This window comes from Elephas maximus, chromosome 10, assembly GCF_024166365.1.
Source record: "Elephas maximus indicus isolate mEleMax1 chromosome 10, mEleMax1 primary haplotype, whole genome shotgun sequence".
NCBI classification, from domain to species: domain Eukaryota; kingdom Metazoa; phylum Chordata; class Mammalia; order Proboscidea; family Elephantidae; genus Elephas; species Elephas maximus.
Window position 1 is genome coordinate 110,235,010 of NC_064828.1, and position 25,889 is coordinate 110,260,898.

Here is a 25,889-nt window from a genome sequence, read left to right on the forward strand (position 1 = left end):
GGGGCCAGGGCCCAGCCTCTACCCCAAAGACTTGCTCAGAGTCAGCCACTGCCTGGAGGGCAAGCCACGAGGTCACTGCAGGACCAGCTACAGGACCTGCACAGCCCAGAGCAAAACGGGAACGTGGACCCAGGCTCAAAACTGCTCAGGAATTTCCAGATGGCAAAAGCAGAGTGTAACCAAGTGCCAGCCTTCCCGAACTGGGAGGTGGGCGGGGGGGGGCCTGTGAACAGGGTGGGGGCCCTTCTGAGCGAGGGGGTGCCCTGTGTGACCACACAGTTTGCCGCCCTGCAGCGGGCCCACCCCAGGACACCCCTCAGAGGCCACGCAGGGAGGACCACAGGAGGTGATGAAGACGCCAAGACTCCTTGATCAGATTTATTTTCCTCTAATAAGACAGTTTAGCATTTCAAAGTTTTGCATTCTACACTCTTACAAACTTTAGTTATTAGCATCAGAAACACAAAAACATTGCAAGACCTCAAAACACAAATAAATACCAAATAAAACCACACACAATGTACAGAAAACAAAAATATCAAACATGATAATGCTATCCGAGTCCGACGCGGTTCCCTCCGGTTGACAAGGTTATTGCTAAGCAGTCACTCGCACTGTCTCTGTGGTGCTGGTTCTCAGAAGAGCAGAGTGTGGACAGGAATCACTGGTCACGATCACTTGTACTGTCAAGATGGGGCCTCACAGCTAATGGCTACTACAGACAGCAACGTGGGAAACAGGCAGATTACAACGGGTCAATGGGACTGGCCTTCTTTGGTCTTTGTTTTGGGTAAGAGAACTGAACACAAGAGGTGTACCATCAGAGAAAAGAACGCAACTCTAAAATGCGCACAATTGTCTACATGGGTTTGTCACAGATGTTTTACTTCTTACAGAAATCCTTGGAAATAATGCCGGCTTTTGTGTTTTCCAATTGAGTCATTTAGTTTGTTGTGAAAGGTTACCTTCCTTGCCTAAGGGGACTAAGTTATAAAATCAATCACCACGAATCACAGGAGTGGGACAGCGATCCCGGACTTGACCTCTTTTTCACTGAGAAAGTTAGATGTGCTCTGAAGACAGCAGCTGGCGGGGGAAGGTGGGGGGTCAAGCGCGCGGGTCTGGGCGCAGCAGTCAACCCCTGCCCTGGACTAGGGTGGGACCCATCTTGCAGGTTTGCCCTGAAACTCCATCGCTCACACTTGGTGCCAGAGAGGAAAGCCCCACGTTGTCTGGATGGTGGCTGGCCGGCCTCCCTGTCCCCTTGGCTGTCCTGCTCCACCCCAAACCACGCCACCAGACGGACGGTGCTGGCATTTCCAAAGACCAGCAGCCTTCAGACGGACTCACTGGCTTGGACCTGAGCGCACACTTCACTCTGGGGAAGATGGACCTATGGGATTTGCAAGCGGGAGACAGACATGGTCTGGGGCTGAGAGCAGGGATGGGGGGCAGACCCTCCTTCATCTTACAGACCCTGCACGGGGGGCGCCTCCACCCCTGTGGCTACTCAATGCCAACCTGGACTGGGAAAATATAGCATCTTACAGCTCCATCCGAGCTCAGGCAGCGCCCAGTAGAGGGGCACGTCTGGAGGGCCATGGGCTGGGCAGAGCCCCCACGGGGAGTCCACGCCCAACCCATTCTGGAAAGAGCAGTGGCATGGTACAGATGTGGCACCTGCGAGGTGGCCACCCCCTGCACCCCACTGTGCCGAGGAAGGGTGCGACATGAATCGTGCCACTGGCTCTCCAGGGCCCTGTGCTGACCAGATGACCCTCCTCTGGACATGGCCTGTTGTTTAAAGGCCGACACCACCCACCCACCCACTGCAGATGCCAGGGCTTCTGTGGGTACTGCCACCTCGATGCTTCTGAAGTGAAGGGGGTTGTTCACAATGACACCAGGGCCCCTTCACTCATCCAGAAAGAGGGAGGATAGAAGCCTGGAGGGAGCGAGGCCTTGACTCCCTGTCCCTTCATCGAGGTGGGCAACAGGAGGGTCACTTGTGCCAAAGAACCGGCTCGGCAGGGAACCCACTCCCAGCACCTTTCAGAGCTCCGGGTGGCGGGTCTGAGGGTCACAGGGAGGCACCAGCAGGGGCCCTGGAGGGACGAGGAGCACAGCACTGACCGGTCCCAAAGCCACCTGGTGCCACAGGCAGGACAGAGCTAGGGGGCAGGCAGGGACGGGGAGAAAGGAGCTCAGCCGCAGCCCTGCCCACACCGCGCCATCCCGAGGTCCCCTTGCATAGGCAACACACGGCAGTGTGCCCAGGCACCAACACTGCACGCACCCCTCACGTCATATGGGACACACTCTCAGGAACAGTGCCACTCTTGTCTGACTGGTCCTAGAACAATTGTCTTCTCAAAATGCCACCTGACCCGGGAAATCAAGTCAACTTATAAAAAGGCTTATTTAAGTTCACTTCATCCAGCCAGCTGGGGCTATGTCTGTCTAGTCCCAAAGGGCTGCATGAGGTGTAGCCGTTCCCCGCCCCCATGCTGGAAGGCCCCTCTCTCGGCCCAGACCAAACCTGCACCCCAAGCGCAAGCACAGAGCCGGGCACTGACCTGGGTTCTCACATACCATGAGCACTAGCCCTAGATGGCCCTGAGGCTGCACACCTGTGCCCCTGCAGCTGCGGCTCTGCCCACCCTGCCTGGAGGGTCGTCTCCCTGCACAGAGAGAGGCCTGAGCTGGGAGGCTGTGCTGGAGGCAAGGAGACTGGCGTGGTCTTCACATTGTCACAGTGAGGAGGGATGTGGACAGCGAGTTCAGTGCAGACGGCAGTGTGGCTTCTCAGAGCACTGGGGGTGTCTGTCCTATAGGGATGCTGTCACCTTAGCCACGGCCAAGAGTGCCCACAAATACTCTTGTGTACATGACCCTGTGCCTCTTGTTGCTGGGACCCTGTGAGGCAGGGGGGCTGGCTTCCATTGAAGTGGTAGCCAGGCTACATGTGGAGACCACACCCGTGGACACCCGAGCAGCGAGCACCAGACAACACCAAGGAGCCCTCGAGGGAGGCGGCTCGAGACACGGCCATGCAAGCTGCTCTTCCCAAGAAGGTCTGAGCACCCAAGAGAGAAGCGCGCATGGAGGAGGGACCCAAGGCGTTTGCCCCCATCCCATCCCACAGGGACGCACCTGGATACACCTGTCCCCATGACAGCACTGCCACTGCTGCCACAGCCCGGGGTGCCTGGGAGGAAGCCAAGGAGCGTTCCTCTGTCCCCTGGGCCCACCTGGGAAGGCTGCTGACAGTCCCCCCTCAAGAGGTGGGGCTTCCTAGCAGTTCCCCCAGGAGGCAGACGCCCAGACTGGATTTAAACCCAGGAAGGGGAGGGTTTTTTTACCAGGTCAAAATGTTGCTTGTCCTCAGTTGGTTAATACCGTGGGTGCTTTTTGTGAAGGGAAGAAAGTCGCAGGGAGGTCCTGAGATGGCCTCAGGAAAGCCGTCTGGGGCACAGGCGGACTGCCAGGTGCCCCCCCCACCCCTACACCTGCAGGACTTGCCCGGGCAGGTGTGTGTGTTGCGGGGGGGGTCAGCACACCTCGGAGGGAACAGGGGTCTCCACAGCCATCTGTGGGAAGTCCTTCCTGTGAGTGGTGACGAGACTCATGACTCCTTAAGTGGCCAGAATCGGTGACAGGGACTCACCCCAAAGCAACTCCAGGACTGCGGGGAGAGAGGCGGATGGAGAGAGAGAGGAGGAAGGATAAGAGCTGAGCACGTCACACACAGATCACGGCAGAGCCAGGGGCGGCGCAGCCACGCACGTTGGCGCGGAGGATGGACGCGATGGAGGGCACCTCCAGCAGGCACTGGGGCAAAGGCACACCCAGGACAGGTGGCAGCACCAGAGACGCGCGGGCCACCGGGGCACCAGCCCAGCCGTCCCTTGCGACGAGGTGGGGGGCCCAGGGGCAGGCAGTGGGGGCGCGGCCCGGCTAGCCAATCGCGGGCACGCCGCTTTGAGCAAGTGGCACAGATGCGGTGGTTCGCACACACTGGTTTGCCTAAAGCACCCATCGCGTGTAGCACCCGTCAGTGTTAAAAGCACCCAGAGGGCGTGGTGCATAGCAAAAGGGGAACTACAGGAGGAGGGCCCCAGACTCCCATCACAGTTGGACCATGGGTAAAAGTAAACAGTGAGTTGAGAGGCGCCTTTTGGAGGCGCAGGCTGGGGTGAGGCCCCCGTGACCGCCTCCCGCGGATAGTGCTGGGTGCCTGCCGGGCAGCCTGGGCGGCCCCAGGGCAGCGGTCTCCGGAATGCTCAGAGGACTGCTTCGAGCTGTCTGTCGTCCACAGCTGGGGGTGGCCCCGGGCCAGGGTGCTGCTTTCGGTCCACATCAGCTTTGGGGGGTGGGCCGGGCTTCACAGAGCGGGGCTCAATCGCGGGGCCTAGCGATTTGGAATCTGTGACAATTCAGCGGTGGAGGGTCTACAGTGACACTGAACACAAACCCGGGGTGGAGAAGCAGCATGTCACGTCTAAGGCACAGGCACAGATGCCACCATCTCTACGCAGCCACGTCGCCATCGGAGATCACTGACAGGTGCGGCTCTAGGACGGAACGAGACAGTCTGCTGTGGCTGCCTCAGCACAAGTCCCCTGGCCCACCCCTGGACGCCGGACACAGGACTGAAGGTCTAGGCCGTCAGCAACAGAGCGCGCCTGGACACGTGGGGCAGAATTTTAAAAACCTACAGGGTTTTGTTTAGAACTCCAAAGTTCAACTAATGCCCTATTTTAGGGTGAAAACAATTATAAATCTGAAAATGATGCACAGCATCCATGAGCAATTTTCCTCTCATAGTAATTTTGAAGTAGTGTCATTAACTACGACAGATATCGAAGGTTTACATTTCTAACGAGAAATAACAACAGATTGGATATTCTCTTTCCTATCACAAGTGATAACCAGTGTTTGATATTTTACATTTTCTTCCAAGAAATAGCAGTCTATCAACGTTTTAAAATAAAATGTTTGCTGTAACAATTATCTGTAGAACTTTAAATTAAAAAAAATGATTCTGAATTTAGAGACTTTCAAAAAAGACCTAGGTATACTTCGGGGTCTTCTGACAAACAAATTATTAAAACAGAGACCAGATGAGGCCTTAAAAATAGACAATATACTATATTTGAAACAAGATTGAACTCCTGAATTTTAGATGAATATATCAGAACTGCGTAATTACTTCATAAATTCTTCTTTGACTTAACATGCTGACATCTCCAGCTATCCCACGTGTTTGTATGTTTTGTTCTTTTTTTGGTGTTCAAGTTTAAGAAAGAAAATTCATGTTTCTTTTGTTTAACATATATGTTTTCCATCTTAATTAGCTAGATCTTTAGAAATGAAAATGAAAACCTCCTTCGACAGCGACATTTACCTCCGCGGAGGATAAATGGGTCTTCAGAGTTGAGTGTTACTAGTCTATTAGAAAGCAGGGCGTGTGTGGACGTGGGCTCCTCCCGTCGGCCGTGCCGGCCACCTTCTGCCGTTCCGCCATTCCACAAGGTCCTTTCTGAACACGAGGACCTCAGTGAAGACAGGCCGGTTCAACCCCCCCAACGGAGTTACCTTCTGCTAATCCATCTCCCCGGCTACTCGTCAGGGGTCGGGCAGATCTGAAGTATCCACTATGACTTTAATAAAAATCGTATCATCTTTAATATATGTCCCGTTTTCTAGAACAGTTTGGGCCACAAAGACTGGGCAGCCAGAAGCAATATTCATCTCTCCAGTGGGTTTCTTGAAGCTACTGCTGTTGGGGTCGGGCTTGAATGCGTCTCCCAGATGGCGCCGAGAGGACCCCTGGTCCATCAACATGAGCGTCACTTTCTGCTTGAATGGCCAAGGGAGCAGAGCGTCATACTCTCCACGCATAATGACAAAAAACAGTGACAAGTGCGTCCCCTTGCCCATTCCGTCCCCGTTCAGATAGACCCTGGCACACATCTTATAGCCAAAGTAGCCGGTGTAGAAGGGCTGGCTGTAGAGAGACAGGGTCTTGCCCATGACGGCCTCCTGCTTCCGCCGCCTGTAGTCACGAATCTTCCAGACCAGCACGCCGTTGTAGCTGGCGGTCTCCAGAACCTGGAAGCGCAGGTCCATGTCAGCCAGGCGGATGTCATGGACGCTCAGCATCTGGTCGTGCCGGCTCAGCTGCGACTCCAGCAAGCCTGCCGGGGTGAGGGGGAAAGGCGAGTTAGACAGGCAAGCACCACAAGAGGAACTGGCAGGTCCACGCGGACATTTGAACCAGACAATGACACAAGGTTTACTGTAGCTATCACAGGGTGATGGAGGGACATCCCACCCAGGAGTCACCCTCCAACACCCCTTGTCTGCAGCATGTCTCAGGTTCCCGCAGCCCTTCTCCCACCCACGGCTCCCAGCCAATGACTCGCACAGGGCATGGCCGCCTTTCCTTCCTGCAGCCACACAGCAGAACCCCGTCCTGAAATCCTGCAGTCCTCTGCTCCCTGAGCCTGAGCCGCTCCCCTCTCCACTCTACCTCGGCCTGCTTCACCCCATCCCCACTGTGGCAAGTCCACCCTCCTTCCCTTCCACCATCAATCCTTCTCCTACAAACACTCAGAAAACTCCCTCAGTCCCCAGAGCAGGGGGCCTGTGGGGCTTGGGGGCCGGATCCCTTTTCTCCTCTGTCCTATCATCTGCCGCTAACCCGGGGCCAACTCCACCCTGTGGCCCCTCTCTCAGGGAGTCCCTGAGATGCACCAGGACTAAGTGGTCCTCCCCAATCCCTGACACTCGGGGCCTTGCAGGGAGGGGACATTCCCAGAGGCACACATTTCTGTCTCCACTGGGGAAGCTCAGCAGGAAAATCACAACCCTGCACAGGCACCAAACGGAACAGAGAAAAGCTGCCGTTAGGCACCGTGCCACTGTGTGTCTGTTCCATGAAGTCACCCGAGGACCTGCAGGGCTCACCACACAATAGTCCCAGGTGCTGCCATACCCAGGGTCCTTCACAACCTGAGTCCTGTCCCACCCTGTCTCTCAGCCCTGCCCACCCTGGGACACCCTGGGTCCCTCACAGCCTGAGTCCTGAACCACCGTCCCTCAGTGCTGCCCACCCTGGGACACCCTACGTCCCTCACAGCCTCTGTCCTGCCCTCTGCCAGATCCTTCACCTCCACCTGCCCCGGGTCCCTGACAGCCCGCGTCCTGCCCCACCCCGTCCCTCAGCGCTGCCACCCTCACCCGTGTTGCGCACGGCCTGCCCTGCACTCTTGTCCACGCTCTCCAGCTCTGTCACTCTGTTCTGCAGGGACTCTACACTGCTCTTCATGCTGTCGGCCTCCTCCCAGTTCTGCCGGAAGGGACGGATCTCTTTGTCCAGTTCTTTCAGTTTCTCTGCTTGGCTGTCAATTACTCGCTGCCAAAGTCAAGGTGTGAAATGCAGTTAGAACCCTGAGAAACAAGCGAGGAGGCCAGCACAGGGGCAGCAGCGCTGCTGGGGGGAGACGCTCCAGCTCAGGGCCTGGGGAGCCATGTGGGGACCACAGAAACCAAGGAAGACCTGTGCCAACAGTGACGGCCTCAGGCTGCACTGGCGGGGAGTGGCTCTGAGCTGTCGTCTCTCATCCTAGGCCAGCGCCCGGGGTCGCCGCCTCCTCTCGCCTCCCCTCAGCCACCCACCGTGGGCAACAGGACCTCCTCAGGCTCTGTTGTCTGAATGCCCAGAGCCCCACCCACCTACCCTCACAATCCTGGTTTCCAGAACTCACATGCACCCCCTTGGTCCATTGGACATCTCGGGGAGACCAGAGGAGGAGACTGAGGCACAGAGAGGCCTCACCCCACCAGTGCAGAGGTCGCTCATCGGGGTCTCAAGTTCAGGATGGTGGACATCCTCTGAGGGCCGCATGGCCTAAGGGGCAGGGACCTCAAAGGGCCCTTCGCCTCCTCCGACCCACCAGAGAGGGAGGACAAACAGTGAGTCCTCCCTCCTCTGCACCCCCGGCCGCCCAGGCCCCAAGAGGGACACCTGCCTGGGACGCCTGCTCCACGCAGGCCTGGTAGCTGCCAGAGGGCCCTGTGAGAAACCAGGGCCCAGGGCTTCTCAGCCCAGCCCTCCTTCCACTCAGCCCACTGGTTGGGGGTGGGGGCGGGGGCAGAAAGGCAGGGACATTTCCAACAAGCACACAGTCACCGACAGGGCAGCAGGATCTTAGGCTCTCTTAACGTGGACACATTTTTCCAGAAACACAGGGACCATCTAAAATCCACATTAGTGAGCGACAGTAATGGGGTGAAGTGAGCCCCTCAGCAGCAGCGGCCAGTCTGCTTTAAAGCTGCTGGCCAGCTGGGGGATGATGGGCCCACGGAGGCCACAGCTGCACGGCCCTGCCACCTAACACACTTCCCCTTTTTGGACTCCATTTTTAAACACTTAAGTTTTGTCACCTTTGCTGGCTGTTAGTAACACAAGCACAGGCCCACAGGTCTAGTGGCCTCTCTGGAGTAACAGTGTCATGTTCTCCTGTCCTCTCTGGTTAGTCAGCATGATAACTGCCACGGACTGCACACTAATGTCATACACTGAGCTTAAATGGACGCTAATGAAGAAGACACAAGTTAATGAAAACGAAGACAGTAAATGAGGATCTGGTTGATGGGTTTTGTCGCAGGATGCCTGGGGTAAGTCACTCATCGTTTCTAACCCTCGGACCCCTCAAGTAAAGAAGGGGTGAACCCTCAGGTAAAGAAGGGGTGACCCCTCAGGTAAAGAGTGGAAGACATGGAGCCGCTCTGTCCCAAGCCCAGGGGCATATGGGACACTGGACGTGGAGGCGTGTGGCCACACGCACCATCCAAGCATAAGATGCTTTGGAGCCTGATCACATGGGCAGGACTGTGGTATCTGAGATGAGGGCTCCTGCACTCACAGGGGGGCTCCCCCAGCTGCCACACAGTGGCCCCGAGTCAGTCAGACCCACACACACAACACACGTAACACACATACATGCACACGCACATCCAGAGACAGGGCTCAACCAAATTATTCAAAGGGGTTTTCAGACACAGCAAGGGAACACGCCTGATTTTTCAGGAAGGCCTGTGCACTGACATACATGGCAGTCTCAAAGCAGGCAGCTGACCGAAATCGAGCTTTCTCTGTAAAATGCCACACATATGCTCTCACTCCTTAAGAGTGGTCTACACCTCAGCCACCGGAGGCTTTCTATAAGGTAAGTCTTAAACGGATGTGTGGGATTTTACGAGAAAAGAATGCAGAAGCTGAAGTGAAGCACAGGCTGCTCACCATATAAATAAATCCCAATAAAAAGGTCTCCTTTCTGGAGTGCCTTTGTCAGTCCCATGAACTACACACTTCAGGGCTTAAACTAGCATTTCTGTGGGCTGTCCCTGGAAGCCTGCACACAAATATTATCTGTGTGAGGCAGTATGGGCGGTGGCCATGGTGTCCAGGGCCGTGTGAAGACCGCTGCCCACGGCCCTCAGAGTCCAGGGCTGTGTGGAGGGGGTGCTGACCATGGCCCTCAGAGTCCAGGGCTGTGTGGAGGGGGTGCTGCCCATGGCCCTTAAGAGTCCACGTCTGTGGGGAGGGCACTGCCTACATCCTGTTTCAGTTCCCACTATGCGGCTTTCAGCCCTGCAGACCCACTGGTTGCAGGAATGATCAAATCCATCTACTTCTTACCGATAATGGGAACATGAGAATTAAGCTAATATCTGCTGTCATTTTAATTAAGAAATACAGGATCTTTAAAACGGAAAATATTAACAAACAGTTCTTCCCCTGGGCCAGCAAATGCAAACACACTGTTAAATTCCAGCCCCCTGACACCTCACTGGGTTACTGGGTCTGGGACACCTCCTCAGACTGTCAGCCCTGCAGTACCTCATACGTGCTCCTACCAGCCTTGGGGGCTCCAGGGCTGTGAGGGAGTCAGACAAGGCGTGAGGTGACCACAGTAGAGTGACCCGTGCCATCACAGAGACTGTGGAGCCCCAAGGAGAGTGGGGCCGGGGCAGAATTCCTGGAGGCGGTGGCATTTACGCTGACACTTGGGCTCTGGGGAGGAACCGAAGCTGGTCATTAAAGGATGGTGGGGAAGAGGGCCCTTGAGGGCCGGACATCCATCAGGGCCTAGAGCCTTTCAAGGGGCAAAGAAGGTTGATTTGGCTGCAGAGAGCACGGACAGTTGGAAAGGTGGCTGGGGTCAGTCACACAAAGCTCTCTGGCCGTGGTAAGGAACGTGGGCGCAGCCCTTCGCAGGGGCATGGGAGCGTTCTGAGGAAGGCAATAGTGAGAGGGGCAAGTCCAAGCTGGGCTCTTCTGAGAGGGTGAGGACGGACAGAGGAAGCTGAGAAGCGCCTCACATTAGTAAGAGCGCACCTGACTCACGGTCGAGTCGACACCCCAAGAGTCCAGCAGGTGGAGGCCCTCAAATGGTGCTTTCTGGGCCACTGACAGCCAGGACCTCTCCCCACCAGTCAAATGCTGCAACCCCACAGCCATACCGAAGGTGAAACTGAAGCTCACTTTCTGTAAATCCCATGGCTGGGGGGCCTCTGTGCATACCCTCACTAAACAGTGAACCATACTAACAAGTCTCAACATCTTTAGCCCCTGTTCCTGGACTTGAGTTAACCCAGGGCTCAGCATCCAGTCTGGCCCGAGTCCCGTTCTTTAAAATATGACCTATTTTCCTCTATGCTGTTCTGGCTGTCGTGTCACCTCCTCCCACTTTTCACCCAGCCCTCGCTTCTCTGGGCCCTAGAGACTCGGTTTCCCCCTTTCTTTCTGACTCTGGCCTCGTTGGTTTATTCAATCACGAAAGTTTCAAAATAGAAATCATACATAATGAAGTGTATAGCTTTTCAGACTAATGGGGGAAATGAAGAAAGCAAGCTGAATCACATAAAGTCTCTCCGTGCTCAAACGCATCCATGACGTAGTTGGAAGCTTCTAAGTGTTTCTGTTGTAAACAGACCTGCTATCTTACTCTTTTCTTTTCTCCCGCTGGCATGAAACCTTCTACTGTGACTTGTACTTCCTTGGCATTTCCGCCCCTCTCTGAGCCCCAGGTCAAATGCAGCAGCTACGCTGTGAAGAGCTGGCATGCTCAAGGCACTGCAGGTGACGGGCTGCTCAGGTTGGACACGTTTCCCTGGCACAGGGGCTTGACTGGCCACCCTGGATGGTCTGACCAACAGCTGGGTGGGCCCTGAGCAAAATGCCTGGGGCCCCTGGGGGAGGCTTGTTGGAGTTTTATGCGACGTATCATTTGGCTTGATCAAATAGTAGTGATGACTTGCACCTTCTCTAACACAACCTGATGTTTCATTTTGTGTTTTACTGTCTTTCTGGGCAGCCACAGAATATAATACAAATAAAATTAATTCAATAAATCCCTATGCAACTCCAGGTGTTGTGACCATGCTCCGATGTTAGAATGTGAGTAAAGGCGTGCTCGGACATGCCAGGCTGCAGGATCGGGAAGACTCTCTTCTGGGTAATTTAGGGAAACACCACACATACAAGGTCTGCAAAACAACTTCCAAAGCACAAGTGGCTCTCCCTCAGGCATGCGTGACGCACATGGGGAGTACTGTAACTAATGGACTCTACACGCACGCTTGCGTGGCTACCGAGAAACACCCCAGCATGTATCTGATGCGGACCTGGGCTGATCACAGAAATGAGAAGCGACATCTTAATCAGGTCTGTTTATCAATCATCTGTTTTTTGGAGGTGCCATTGAATTGTTATGGTGAAAAAAGTGAGTACCATATTTTTACACAAATAACGTGCGCGCCACACTTTTTTTTGCTAAAAGCCACCCCCCGTATTTTAGTAAGCGCACTATCCTAATTTTTAACAGCAACACATAAAAAAATTAACATAGTGTGCTTATCAAAATACCTTGGGGAGAAGGCATGGTTGGCCAAAAAAAAAAAAAAATTATAACATGCGTGTCATTTGCATAGCAATACGTGCACCGCTTAGAAGCACACAGAACAAACAGTTTGGCCTCACTTTACTTCAGGCAGTGAGCCTGTACACAGCACAATTACCCAAGGACAAGATGAAATCCTAAATAGTAATAAAAAGTGACTACATTTTCAAAACACAGGTTTTAAATCTTATCTCACCAACAGTGAGTCATAGGCCCAGAAGGTGACAGCTGACTACAGAGATGGGGGGAGGGGAGAACTGACCCTGGCCACCTCCTCTCCTCGTGTGTTCACTAAAAAACCCTCTCTTCTTACATGGCAAGGGGCCTTGGTGGCACAGTGGTTAAGATCTTGGCTGCTAACTAAAAGGTTAGCAGTTTGAATCCACCAGCTGCTCCCTGGAAACCCTACAGGGCAGTTCTACTCTATTCTATAGGGTCCACACAGTGGCTACAACAATGGGTTCAAGCATAGCAACAATTGTGAAAATGGCGTAGAGACCAGGCAGTACTTCCCTCTGTTGTGCATAGGGTTGCTATGAGTCAGAACCGACCTGACGGCACCTAACGACAACAATAACCATGTGGGCATTATGAGTTGGAGTCGACTTGAAGGCAACAGGTCTTTTTTTTTTTCCACATGGCAAAGCAAGAGAAACAAAAGTTGCCTCTCTAAAACTTGACAAAAGACAGCTTTAGCTCAACCATCTCACTAAGAAAGTCCTAAAGGAGAAAACGGAAGACGTGTTCCTCTACCTGGTGATCCAGCCACAGCTTGAAGCATCTTACCTGTAAGTGAAGTATCTTGGATTCATTATTTCGAAGCATTTCCTTTTGTCTCTCAATTTCAATTTCGAAGCTACAGATCTGATTGTGCAAGCTTTGAATGCTCTTGTTTTTCTCTACGCTTTCATTCTGCAGCAAGGAAACCTGAAAAAGAATTCTTCTGTTAATCTAAAAAAAACCGTTTTAATACTAATTAAATACAATTACAACAGTAGTAACCGAACCGTCACAATAGGGGCCTTGTGTTAGGTCACCGAAAGATGGTGTTCCCGGAACAACACTCCCTCCACAGAGGAATTGAAGTCTGGGGATTCTGCAGGGAGTCCCGTTGGTGTGTTCCTCAGAACCTCTCCCCGTAATCGGGGATGAGGCAGAGCCTGGCAGCTAAGGGACCATTAGGATGAATGGGATGCTTCCTCAAGTTTCTGCTGAAAACGAACACGTCTTTTACGGCAGCAGCTTTCAAACTTAGCAGGGAACGTAGTAAGAAACACTCTTACGTGTCAACCCGTAGGTACACCCACCTGTGTGTGCATACACCTAAAAGCAGATTTCAAAACCCACACCTGCCCTAATCACTTACAATGCGCCCTGATACACTCCATGTTATTCCTTTTTTTTTTTTTTTTTAAATGCTGGTCACAGTCCACTAGATCCTTTCACAATCCCCGCACAGGCCACACCCTGCAGTTGGAGAAGCCCTCACAATACAGTGAGAAAGCAAGGTGAGAAGAGAAGTCAGGATAAAAACCTACCAGTGTGGCAGTTAATCCTCAGGTGCCCAGCAGGCACTGTGACAAAAGTCCCATAGCATTTGCCTGTAATCCCCTTAATGCTCCCAACACCGTGCTCACCTGTGATGCCCGCGCCACACACCTGTAACACCGTTAACACTGTGACGCCCGTGCCACACTCACCTGTGACACTCTTAACACTGAGACGTCTGTGCCACACTCACCTGTGACACCCTTAACACTGAGACGTCCGTGCCACACTCACCTGTGACACCCTTAACGCTGTGACGCCTGTGCCACACTCACCTGTGACACCCTTAATGCTGTGACGCCCTTGCCACACTGACCTGTAAACACCTTTAGCGCCCACGCCACAGAATTCGCCTGTAATGCTCCTAATACTGGGGCCACAGCATTCACCTGTAACGCCCTCACCATGGCCTGCACCTGTGATGCCTGCACCAGTTAAAAGTAAGCGCCTGCCAAGTGTGCACTCCCAGGCCAACCTCTAACCTTTTCAAAATCTCTTTCTGGAAAATAATCTGTTCCTGAGCCACCTTCCACATGGTCTGAAAAGACCCAGGGTGAGAGGGCTTCGAGGGCGGCTCTTACAAGGCTCCTGTCTCACAAGATTCCCAGAAAGGTATTCTGAAGTTCTGGAACAAAGCCCTGTAGATGACTGTGTTTACACATCCGCGTGCTGTCACCTCCCTGGGAGGTCCACCCACCCGCTGGGCTGAGGATCAGGACTGGACTCTGATGTGTCACCTCTAACGCGAACTCCCCTGGGGTCACCGGGGCCTGACTACCAACCTCAGGGGGCAGGTGACAGCCTCGGGGCATCTCAGGACAAAACTGCTGTGGGCAAGAACTGATGCCTGTTGTATTCTGTCTCAAGAACAACCCAGCCTAAAGACGGGCGCTTTCCATATGTGACACAATTCACTAAGGCAGGAAGCACTCTGGGTGCGTGGCATTCTGTTTTATTTTAAAAAACGAAACGTGCTTACGAAGGAATGTGAAACTTGCAAGGTCTCATGGGCAAAATATGACTCACTTCCCTAGGACTTTATTTAGGAAAATTAGTTCCTTACCTAAAAGATAATGTCTCAAATGTCCATCAACAAGTGATCGACTTGCACTAACCCAGAAGCAGTGTATGTAGCACCACGACATTCTGTCAAAGACGGACAGAATTCCTAGACTCGAGTCTCACATCCATACAGGGCAGGCACCACGTAGGCCAACCCCTTTTATGAAAATCTTAGTCATATCTCCCAAAACATCGGCCATTTTTTTAGCAATTAATGAGGTAGTTGGGAATGAGCAGAGCACCTCGCGGGGATGAGCACACTGCGTGCCATGCTGACTCTCGGGTCTTCTCTTCTTTGGGGACTATTTGAGCCAGAGAGCATGGCTCCTGGGTGCCGAGGGCTTGCTCCCACTCGTCTTGTCTGTGAGGCAGACATCTCACACACAGGGAAGTCTACCTGGCAGGTGTCTCCAGGATGCAGTGTCACCTCCGCACAGCAGAGGGGAACAAGACGCCTGGCTTTCCCCTGAGACCCTCCTCACTGGGGCAATTCTCTCACCCAGCCCTTTTGGTGTGGGCACTCTCCATTTCCCTTTGACTTATCCTTTAAGATGGGCATTTTTCAATCAAGATTTCATAATACAGTTTCCTTTAGTTTAACCATAAATGTTATGATCAGTCGTTCTAAGCCAACTCAAATATTCTACTGCAGATGAGCAAAATAACCTAAGAAAGTCCAGCTTAATAATTCTGTAATGAGAAACACATCTCCACGTTAGGACGCATAAGCTTCTCCATCCTGGCCCAGTCCTTCTGCGGGCCCAGTGGGGGAACAGACGTTCTCGTGAACATAAACCAGCACACGCAGAGCTGAGTTGGTCCTGACGCCCACGTGGGGACCACATGCTGACGGACAACACCAGAGATGGATCCTTGAGCAATACCCAAGAGGGCCAGCCTTTCCAACATCATGAAGTCACTGTATCCCAACATTCTCTTGCCCACACTCTGACCATTTCCACCATGGCTTGGCCGGTGTGAGTTTAAGTACATGGTGGTACTCACAGAGCAAGAACCCAGTGTAGACGTGTGTAAGGCAAGCTACCCTCGTATACTGGTGTCCTGGGGTTTCTAATGATGCCAGTCATTCACTTTGAATGGGAAAAAACACAAAACAGGAAGTAAGGAGATGCACATAACCCAATGGACAACCAGCCGGAAGAGATGCCCACGGGGCCTTGGCCCTAGAGGACGACTGGGGCAGCTCTGCCCACAATCGCCCACCGGGTGGCCAGACCTCAACCTGCTAACCAGCATGTAACTAGTAGGGCTAATTCTTAATGTGGAAAGATGGTTCTTTCAAATGAGAAACACACCACCGAAGAGCGACAAAAAGCCCTGAGATCTATGCCTATGATTTTTAAAAGGAAAAACAAGATGTTCTTTAAAAAGAGGGAAAAAAAGGTTACATGTAAACCCTAACTGAACTCAGCTAATCCTGAGATGCACACTGTTAGAAAATCCTGATGACTCATCTAACGCTAAGTTTATTTTACTGTCAAAAAAAGTCGTCTTTTGCTCCACTTGGGTATGTACATAAAACAACCAATTTTTTCATCCTTCTCAAGTTTAAGCATTTATACTAAAAAACTATTTCATGTCAGATTTGATGAAAATCCTTTGATTAAATATTTTGATTTGGATGCCTACAAGGCTTGCCTCTTTCAAGTGCGTTTAAATTTTGAATTGCCTGGATTTAAATCTCAAAACGAGACCTTCAAAATCTTTACAAATCTTGAGAAAACTCAAACGTTCACGCCACCGAAGGCTCGGGCTCATCTTAGTCAGCTCCCCCAGTCCCTACCAGCACTGGGTCTTCCACACCGCAAGTTCTCAATACTTGTTTGTTGCACACTGAATTGTTTGTATTTCTATAAATAAACCCCGACAGGAGATGCTGTAACAACTGCTTCTTCTCTATCAGTTCTTAGAGATTTTCGACTTTTTGTGCATGAAAAAGCTGGAACATCACAGAATAGACTCCACTGGGAAGAAGCACTACAATGGGAAGGAGCCTGCGGCTGACTTCCCAGCGCCCACAGTTAAGACCTCTGTGCGAACAAGTCTGAGGAAAGGAAGTCTGTCTGTAAAGTGGTCTGCTCAGCGCACCGAACTTCCGCAGAGCAGCAGCCTGGAAAAGCAACAGGAAAGACTAGTGACAGGAAATGCTCTTCCTACTTGTCTCTTACAAAAGACAAAGAGCTGACAGGCACTTAACACCGGTCATCTTCCAGATAAAAGCCAGATAGTAAATATTTTGTGCTCTACGGGTCATAAGGTCTGTGTCGCAACTACTCAACTCTGCCGCCGTGGTGGGCGTGGGAGTGAATGAGCGTGGCTGAGCTCCAGAGAAACTCTTGCTCACAAAACAGACAGGGTGGGCGGGGCTGTGAGCCAGGAAAACTCTATTCACAAAAGCAGACCTGGGGGGTGGGGGCGGGGCTTAAGTTTGAAAATCTTGTTCTAGGTCAATGCTAACATGACTACACCATGATGAAAAAGTTCTGTACACTTGCTTGCTTGGGCAATTAAAACAAAAAAGAACGCACAGATAAAAACGAAATGCCTTCATTTATAAGCTCAAGATCACACAAGGGGAATTTACTTTTTGACAGTCTTTTGATACTGCTTCTTTTATCTAAAAACCATAATGATAAAAAAACTTTTCCTCTTTTAAACAATTTGAAGTCGCTGTTTCATGTGTATATATATATGAAACCCTGGTGGCACAGTGGCTAAGTGCTACGGCTGCTAACCAAAGAGTCTGCAGTTCGAATCTGCCAGGCGCTCCTTGGAAACTCTATCAGGCGGTTCTACTCTGTCCTATAGGGTCGCTACGAGTTGGAATCGACTCGACGGCAACGGGTTTGGGTTTGGATTATACATAAATAAACAAATAAATAAAATTTTGGTGTATATATACACAGAAAGGTTGGCAGTTTGAGTCCACCCAGCGGCACCCCGGGAGAAAGGCCTGGTGTTCTACTTTTGAAAATCTGCTACTGAAAACCCCGTGGAGCACAGGTCTGTTCTGACACTCATGGAGTCACCCTGAGTGGGAGTCAACAGCAACAAGCTGTGTGTGTGTGTGCCTGTGTGCGTGTGTGTGTAGAGAAACAGAGAGAAGGGAGGTGTACCTTCTTCTCCAGAGAATTGCTCCATTCCTTCAGTAAGTTCACGTGCTGCACTGCAGAGCTGGCCTCGTGTGCCTTAATCTGCTGGTTTGTTCCCTGCGAGAACAAAGAGGCGAAGCATTAAGCCAATTCACGCCACCAGAAGCACAGAAAGACCAACAATGACTCTAAAACTCTCTCTACCCGCGAAGGGGACACTTATCCGCAGTCGTGGCTACCTGGTCTACTGCATGCAGGCGAGCAGGCGACAGCACCCAGCAGCACGAGCGGCGAAGCGCTCTGCAGGTCTGCCACCGTAATCCTCAGCCCTCACGCTGGCAGTACCTTCTGTCAATTCACCGCTCACGCTTGGAATGCCAAGAAGCTACAGTTTAAACTCCTATCACTTTTGTTCCTTTAATATGATTTTTTCATTAAAATTTTGAACGGAAAACGTTTAGGTATCAGAGTTACACCCACATACTGCTACGAAAGCAAGATGCAATCCAATCAGGATTTACGGTAATTTACTAGAACACTAATCTGTCAGCTCAAACACACTATCAGGAGACGCACTGTTCCTCGGCCTTCTAAGTCTACTTAGTTACGTACAAACACAGCGTATCTACAGAGTACATAAGATGTAGACCATTTTCAGAATCAGGAATAACACACGAAATGGTGCCTCCTGTGTTTGAGGAAATGATCGGTATGAAAATATAATTTGTTTTGGTAGTGGAAAATTAAGAAGCCGCAGAAAACATTTTAATGATCTCCAAAACATATACTCTGTACATGGACTATCCGTGTATATATATGTTGACACAAGTGTCGCCGTGTATGAACATATATATACACGTACACAAAGAGAACGGATGATGCTACACCAGACGTTGACAGCGGCAAAGGCCCAGTCTCATTACAGACCAAAGCAAAAGGGAAGGCTACTGTCACTCTGAAGCTTTCTATTTTCTAAGAGAACAGTGAAACGCCAACAGCTTTACAGGGATCTCATAACAATGTACTGCTAATACATAAAATTAGATATAAAATACTTCACTTGTAACATATACTTCCCTCTGACAGTTTAAGATAAACATTTAAATGGAAACTCAGTTCAAATTCTCTAGCAATCTCAGATGTATTAAAAAAAAAAAAAAAAAAAGGAACAAACAAAACAACCGGAGACGGGTTTCTCACGCTACATGTGTGGCAGGAGCCGACGTCCCTCCCTGCCCCCGTCCCGGGAGAGGTGGCTGGTCTGGCCTGTCATGACAGGCACGTCCACGAGACGCACTTAGCACACACATGCATGTGACCCTGGTGGATGTGTCGTGATGCGCACACTGCTGAGCTGTGTCCGGCTTGGTGTTTACTTCTATTCAAATCACATAAATTTTCCATAACAATTTTTCTAGAAACCCCCAAACTATCATTGCTGGTCTCAGATGGAGCTCTTCTGATGTCAGCAAGCTGACCTGCCCCTCGGCAGAGGGGTCCACTTGCAGACTCAGAACGTCACAGGCAGAGGAAGCAAGCGCCACCTGTGCCCTGGGCATCTCCATTTCATGACAAAGACTGGAAGAGTCTAGAACCTGCATGTTAACATGGTAATATGATAACTTTCTCTCATTGCAGAATGCCAGTGACCGGAAGGACAAATGTCGGATACTGACCTGAAAAACGCAGCCATAACGCTTAAAACTACAGGTGCTGGGGGCATTGACACACTCTGACAAGTGTGCACTCAACTGCAACGGGAAAGAGACGTGAGTTGTGGCACGAACGTTTGCACGAACATGTTCAAACATATTAAGGGCACAGATCGCATCGGGGCTGCACTGTTCAGAAGGGTGCTAATCAGCTACAGGTGTGCATCTATTACCTGCTCCCTAGACTCGCAGGCAGTACAGCCACGTGTATACACACATACACTGTATACAGAAATACATTTACTGTAACGTTTCTCAAACTTCCCTGTTTCTTTAGAACAAATTGTTCAAAATTTGACCTGCTGTCTACAGTGCCAGAATTTTAAAAAGTTAAAAAAAAAAAAAACAAAACAAAAACGCAAACTGAAATGCACATTTATAGACTATAAACAAAAATTGCATGAAACACAAAAAATATAAAGCATTCAGGATGCAACTGGGTCACACATCTAATAAACAGTACACAAAAGAAATATATTTTAAAAGCGAGCTTACACAAGGTGCCGTTACTCTTAGTACTAGAGATAGCTGCGGGGAGGTCTTCCTTCTCGGGAAACACCTTCCCCCTCTGTCTGGTCATAGATTCACTGAGACTTTAAAGCCCTCTAAGGTCCTTCTAATGATGCGCATCTCAAGACTGCACCTCTAATTGATAGGAAGAACCGGGGGAAGAAATCTTGTCTTTCAAGGAAAGCCCTCACTCAGTCTGATGTTGGTGCATCAGCAAACAAAACCACTTACAACGCTCCTTGGGAGAAAAGGGGGTTGGAATGACAATATTTAAAGACTTTGCTTATGTGCTAACCCAAAAACCAAACCGGTTGCCGCTGAGTTCATTCCGACTCATAGCAACCCTATAGGACAGAGTAGAACTGCCCCATAGGGTTTCCAAGGAGTGGCTGGTGGATTTGAACTGCTGATCTTTTGGTTAGCAGCCGAGCTCTTAACCAGTGTGCCACCAGGGCTCCAGTCTATGCACTAGGCTGACACAATTTAAAAGGAGTCCCTTCCCTTACTGAAGAAATTCTCATTAGGAGCCTCCAGGGAGAGACCTTTATATGCCAACCTCAGGCCCCATGCTGGGAGCTGGGCTGCGGCTCCTGTGGCGTGTTTTTCTGAGCATGAGGTGTACATGGACCAGAGTGGCCACTCAGGAGGGGGCCACTAGCTTCCGCATCTCCTAGGTCCACAGGACAGGGTTGGGCCTGCCCTGGTCTGTGTGTGGCGCAGAGGGAAGCAGCACTGTGCCGACCTCTCGCCCTGTTTCCACAGTTAAGAGAGAGCAGACGCGTGGCAACAGCCTGGTGTCACCCATCGGCCCGAGGCTGAGAATAGCCTTCTTGGAAGGCCGCTGAGCAGGCAAAACCAGGATGGCTGAGGATCTAGCAGCCTGGGGGACACCAGGGGCACCGTGAGGAAGGCCCAAAGGCTGGTCTCAAGTGGCCACAGGTAACGCATACAATCAGGAATCCAGCAAGTCTAATGCTAAAATCAGGGACAAGCTGAGCTGATAGATGTTATTTTCAGTGTACTGCTTTACCTTCAGAGCCCTGGTGGTGCAATGGTTAAGAACTCGGCTGCCAACCAAAAGATGAGCAGTTTGAATCCACCCAGCCGCTCTTGAGAAACCCTATGGGGCCGTTCTACCGTGTCCTATAAGGTCGCTATGAGTCTGAATCGACTCGCTGGCAATGGGTTTGGTTGTTCTGGGGTACCTTTAAGTTCAGGGTTGTACTTTTCCGAAATTGGCTTTATTATACCATTACCCTCAGAGCCCTGTGAAATTTATAAGAGCTTCTGAACAGAGGTGAGAATAAACTACAGCCCCACAGCACCTCCACCAGAAACCCAAGATAAATGTAGATTTAAAGATTGTTTAATAAAAATAACTTGAGACAAAACGGAAGCAGCTTTTGCCCCTAATTGAGATAACCCCGACTGAGTAAAAACTTAGGGAAGTGTCTAAATTACTGGAACTACTTTAAGAGCACAGTCTCTTTATATGTGAACTGATGGAGGAACTGTTCACGGCCGTGGTTTAAAGTCCATGTGGATGGTGCTGGGGGCTGGAGGCTGCCATAACAGGGGGGCCCGGCTCACCTATCCACATCAGCATCTGGGAGGGCTCCCCATCTGTGCCCTGGCCCTATGCCACACAGGCCTTCTCACTCAGCTGGGGACAGGAGGCTGGACTGACCCATCCCCTGATATCCAGGCAGAATTCAGGCCTGTTGGAAAATACTGGGGCCCTTCAGACCCTATCGCCAAAGGCTAAGGGACTACCTGGAGACCAGGGGCACCACACACCACCGGGCCCATGAGGGTGTCATGGTTTCTGTCATGGCAACCAAAAGGCATGCCTGCACAAGACACCAGGTCAGGATTGGGGGCAAAAAGACTCCCTGGAGCTTTTCCATCTGAATGTGTCCTGATCACATGAAGCAGAGGGAGGTGCGAGAGTCAGCCTGGGGCGGGGCCTTGGCCCAGCACCTCCCTGCCCCTGCGCTCACCCTGACTGCTCTGGAGTATCTCTAAATTCACTTATTTTCTTGAGATAATCCTGTAATAATCCCATATTTCATAGACTTCAATTGCTTTTTTAAATTTTCCTGTAAAAAACTGTCACCTTTGCTGTCATTGTGGATTATTTATCCTTGGAAATATTTTTTGCACTGAATTTACCCCTTTGTAGCTTTAAGTGTTTGTTTCTGAAATTTCTGACTTGCAAAAACTAGCCTGAGGTTTTCCTTTCTGCTACAGGTACTACTGTGAGGATCTGTAACAACAGCAGACCTCAGCGATGGGGGAGTGGACTCTCGGGGCACGCTCATCCCAAAGCCCTCACGCCCTGGAGTGGCCCACGGCTCTTACCTCGCTCCTCAGAAGTGTCTGGACGCTACACTTATGGGGACAGGAGACCACCACGCAGGGGCACTCAGTGTCCTCGTGTTTCTGTGGAGGAGGGAAGGGGCGGGGTTACTGTGCGAACACACCCAGACCTCCTTCAGCCCCCCACCCCACGCCCCCACACGGACCCAAAGCAAACGCTCTGCGCGCTGTCATCGCTCTGAGCAGCAGCCACTAAAACCACAATCCTGAATGCCGCGTCTCTACCCTCTTTCCTTTTCAAAAAAGAATAGTTTCATTACAGGCATATGGGCACCAATTAAAATATTTTGTTTTGATTGTTTTTAATCTTGTTGAAATGGAACTCTGCTACATGAGTCTTCTGTGACCTGGCTCGTTATTTTGCTTCTCGGAGTGACCCACGGCTGGCATATAGCTATGGCTCCTTCATTTTCACTGACGCACAACACGTTTCACGGTTGTGCAGTGACGTACTGTCGTTGCTGCATCACAGTACACGGGGTGAGCCTACCACAGCTTATCTGTCATCTGCCTGCGATGGACGTTTGAGCCGTTTCTAGATTCTGCAGTTCTGGTCACGCTGGAACACGATGCCAGGCAGGCATGCGCAACGGTTTCTCTTACACATTCAGGTGAGGGGCTGCTAATGAATGCAGCATGTCAACGCTTAATGTAATAAAACATTGCCCAGGCTGTTCTCCTATATATACTCCCACCACCACGCGTACATTTGCCCATAAAATGGTCTTTGCAATTCTGATTTCTCACAAATCGATACAACCGTTTAAAGACACTGCTATTCAATAATTTCTGGGAACCCTGGTGGCGTAGTGGTTAAGTGCTACAGCTGCTAACCAAGAGGGTGGCAGGTTGAATCCACTAGGCACTCCTTGGAAACTCTATGGGGCAGTTCTACTCTGTCCTATAGGGTCGCTATGAGTCACAATTGACTCGATGGCAATGGGTTTGGTTTTTTTTTTTTTTAAATTCAATAATTTCTAGATTAAACGCACAAGAAGGGATTTTGTTTCCCCCTGACATGCTAACTTATAAATCAAAAAAAAAAAAAAAAAAGACTTGCAAAAGCTGATGGAATGTTCATACCACAGCTTCAATACCGGAAGGCAATCCTCACATGAACCGCAGTGGGCCAGAGGCTCAATGCTTTATCAACGTCCACTGTATTGATAATGTGGTATCTTGGACAGGCTACGAGACCTAGAAAATGTAGGAAAATAAGCATGTCCTGGGGTCTCAAGAGGGTCCCTGGTGGCACAGTGGTTAAGCGTTTGCCTGCTAACGAAAAGGTCGGCAGTTTGAGGACTAAAGCAAAAGCTAAGAAGTTTCCTGGACACATCCAAACACTCTGAGGGACAGAGTAGCTGGGGCTGGGGCCTGGGGACCACAGTTTCAGGGGACACCTAGGTCAACAGGCCTAACAAAGTTTATTAAGAAAACGTTCTGAATTCCACTTTGGTGAGTGATGCCTGGGGTCTTAAACGCTTGCGAGTGGTCATCTAAGATGTGTCAAGTGGTCCCATCCCCTTTGGAGCAAAGGAGAATGAAGAAAACTGAAGAAACAAGGAAAATATTAGCTTAAGAGACTAAAGGACCACATAAACCAGAGACTCCACCACCCTGAGACCAGAAGAAGTAGATGGTACCCAGCTACCACCAATGACCACCCTGACGGGGAACACAACAGAGACTCCTAGATGGAGCAGGAGAAAAGGGTGGAGCAGAACTCAAATTCATATAAGAAGATCAGACTTAATGGTCTGACAGAGGCTGAAAGAACCCCCAAAACTATGGCCCTGGGACGCTCTGTTAACCCGGAACTGAAACTATTCCTGAAACTATTTCTTCAGACAAAGATTAGACAGGACTACAAAAAAAAATTATACATCTGAGTGTATTTAGTTCAATGAGATACATGAGACCAAATGGGCGGCTCCTGTCTGGAGGCAGGATGAGAAGGCAGCAAGGGATGGGAACTGGTAGACTGGACACAGGAAACCCAGGATGGAACAGTGTGGGGATTGCAACTAATGTCACAAAACAATATGTGCATAAATTTTTGTATGAGAAATTAGCTTGAACCATAAACTTTCACCTAAATCAAAATTAAAAAAAAAAAGATCTAAGAGAAACCATACAGAGAAATGAAGTTATCAATAAATTTGCTGATGTCTGAAAAAAAAAAGGCTGGCAATTGAATCTACCAGCCACCCCTTAGAAACCCTATGGGGCAGTTCTACTCTGCCCTATAGGGTCACTATGAGTCAGGATTGACTCCATGGCAATGGATTTTTTTTTGTAGGGTACCATGCCTCCCTGAGTTAGACTAAGCAAGTGAGTCAGATCTGAGAGAACAGAAAGACTAGGGAGTCAAATCACACCCCTGATGGGCTGGGTGGCCCAGGGAAAATTCCAGAACCTTCCCTGGCATGTGAAAGTGTGATCGTGCAACTGCTCTGTCAGCGTCAGGGCCATCAGGTCAGGCGAGGGACGTGCGCAGACGTGGGCTCAGACACATGCTCATTACACTTACAGCAGCAGGCTGAGAAGGAGCACAGGGCTGAAGGCGTTAGAACAGTCAAAATATTTTTCATCACTACAGTGTTTATTATTTACACAACTCAGGTCCCCACACTCGCTGTCCTCCTGGGCCTTCACACCCGTTGTGCCTTTCTCTCCTTCTCTAGATGATGAATTTGAAATGCAGACCAAATCAAAGCCCGCTCCCCACTAAAGTCTTCCTTGACCCTGTCACATGATGTGAACCAGTCCCTCCTTACTGGCTCTTTATTCGAACAGCAGTATTTCCCACACTACAGCGTACTTGGTTGCTTATTTGGCTGTCTCCCTCACTGGGTTGTACACCAAAGGAGAGAGACCATGAGTCATTCTCTTTTGTGTCCCTAGCATGGGTCTGGGGCCCATTGGCCCTCGGCGGCTGTCTCGTGGGCGCAAGTGCCGTGCGGGTGTTTTAAAGCCAGGCTCTTCACAGCCTTGTCCTGTGCTCAGCATCAGCCACTTAGGTGGTCTCTGACTGACACACTCTGCAATTCCTTCTCAAATGAAAATTTATTCCTGGATTCTATCCTGCAAATAAAGGTAACAGATTTTTGCAAGAAGCAAGGTGTAACTCTGAGGGTGATACGCTAATACTCTAAGGTCTGGAATACGGTTCACTGGGTATGTGTGTCATTCACCCGAATTGAATTACTGAAGGAATTATTCAATTATGGTAAATACACCAAAAATCAAACCCGAGGCGGTTGAGTCGATTCCGACTCATAGCGACCCCACAGGATAGAACTACACTGTAGGGTTTCCAAGGCCATTATCTTTAAGGAAGCAGACTGCCACATCTTTCTCCCATTGGGCAGCCGGTGGGTTCGAACTGCCGAGCTATTAGCAGCAGAGCGCTTAACTACTGGGCCATCAGGGCTCCTTAATTATGGCAAATACTATTGCTATTTGCCAAAGGGGAGGGCACAGTCCTTAGAAGTTCTTAATAAATAGAAATGTTTACAATACCATAGAGGAAAAAGACTTCACAATGCAACAGAAGTCCCAAGACAGGAAAGCCATTCCAAGTTTGGTAAACA

General features: G+C 50.5%; 1 protein-coding gene across 5 annotated transcripts in view; it reads right to left on the bottom strand.

The window, feature by feature from the left end:
* Positions 1 to 365: 365 nt before the first annotated feature.
* TRAF3 (TNF receptor associated factor 3) overlaps positions 366 to 25,889 on the bottom strand; it is a 129,719-nt gene continuing 104,195 nt past the window's right edge. For 4 of the 5 annotated variants that reach the window (XM_049899657.1, XM_049899653.1, XM_049899654.1 and 1 more), the window contains 6 exons: positions 22,279 to 22,359; positions 19,372 to 19,446; positions 17,720 to 17,812; positions 12,759 to 12,899; positions 7,246 to 7,420; positions 366 to 6,200 (listed from right to left, as the gene is read on the bottom strand). In XM_049899657.1, the coding sequence (XP_049755614.1) occupies positions 5,629 to 6,200; positions 7,246 to 7,420; positions 12,759 to 12,899; positions 17,720 to 17,812; positions 19,372 to 19,446; positions 22,279 to 22,359 (1,137 nt within the window). In that variant the 3' untranslated portion in view covers positions 366 to 5,628. The remainder of the gene's footprint in view (positions 6,201 to 7,245; positions 7,421 to 12,758; positions 12,900 to 17,719; positions 17,813 to 19,371; positions 19,447 to 22,278; positions 22,360 to 25,889) is intronic. The other variant, XM_049899658.1, reaches the window with a different exon arrangement.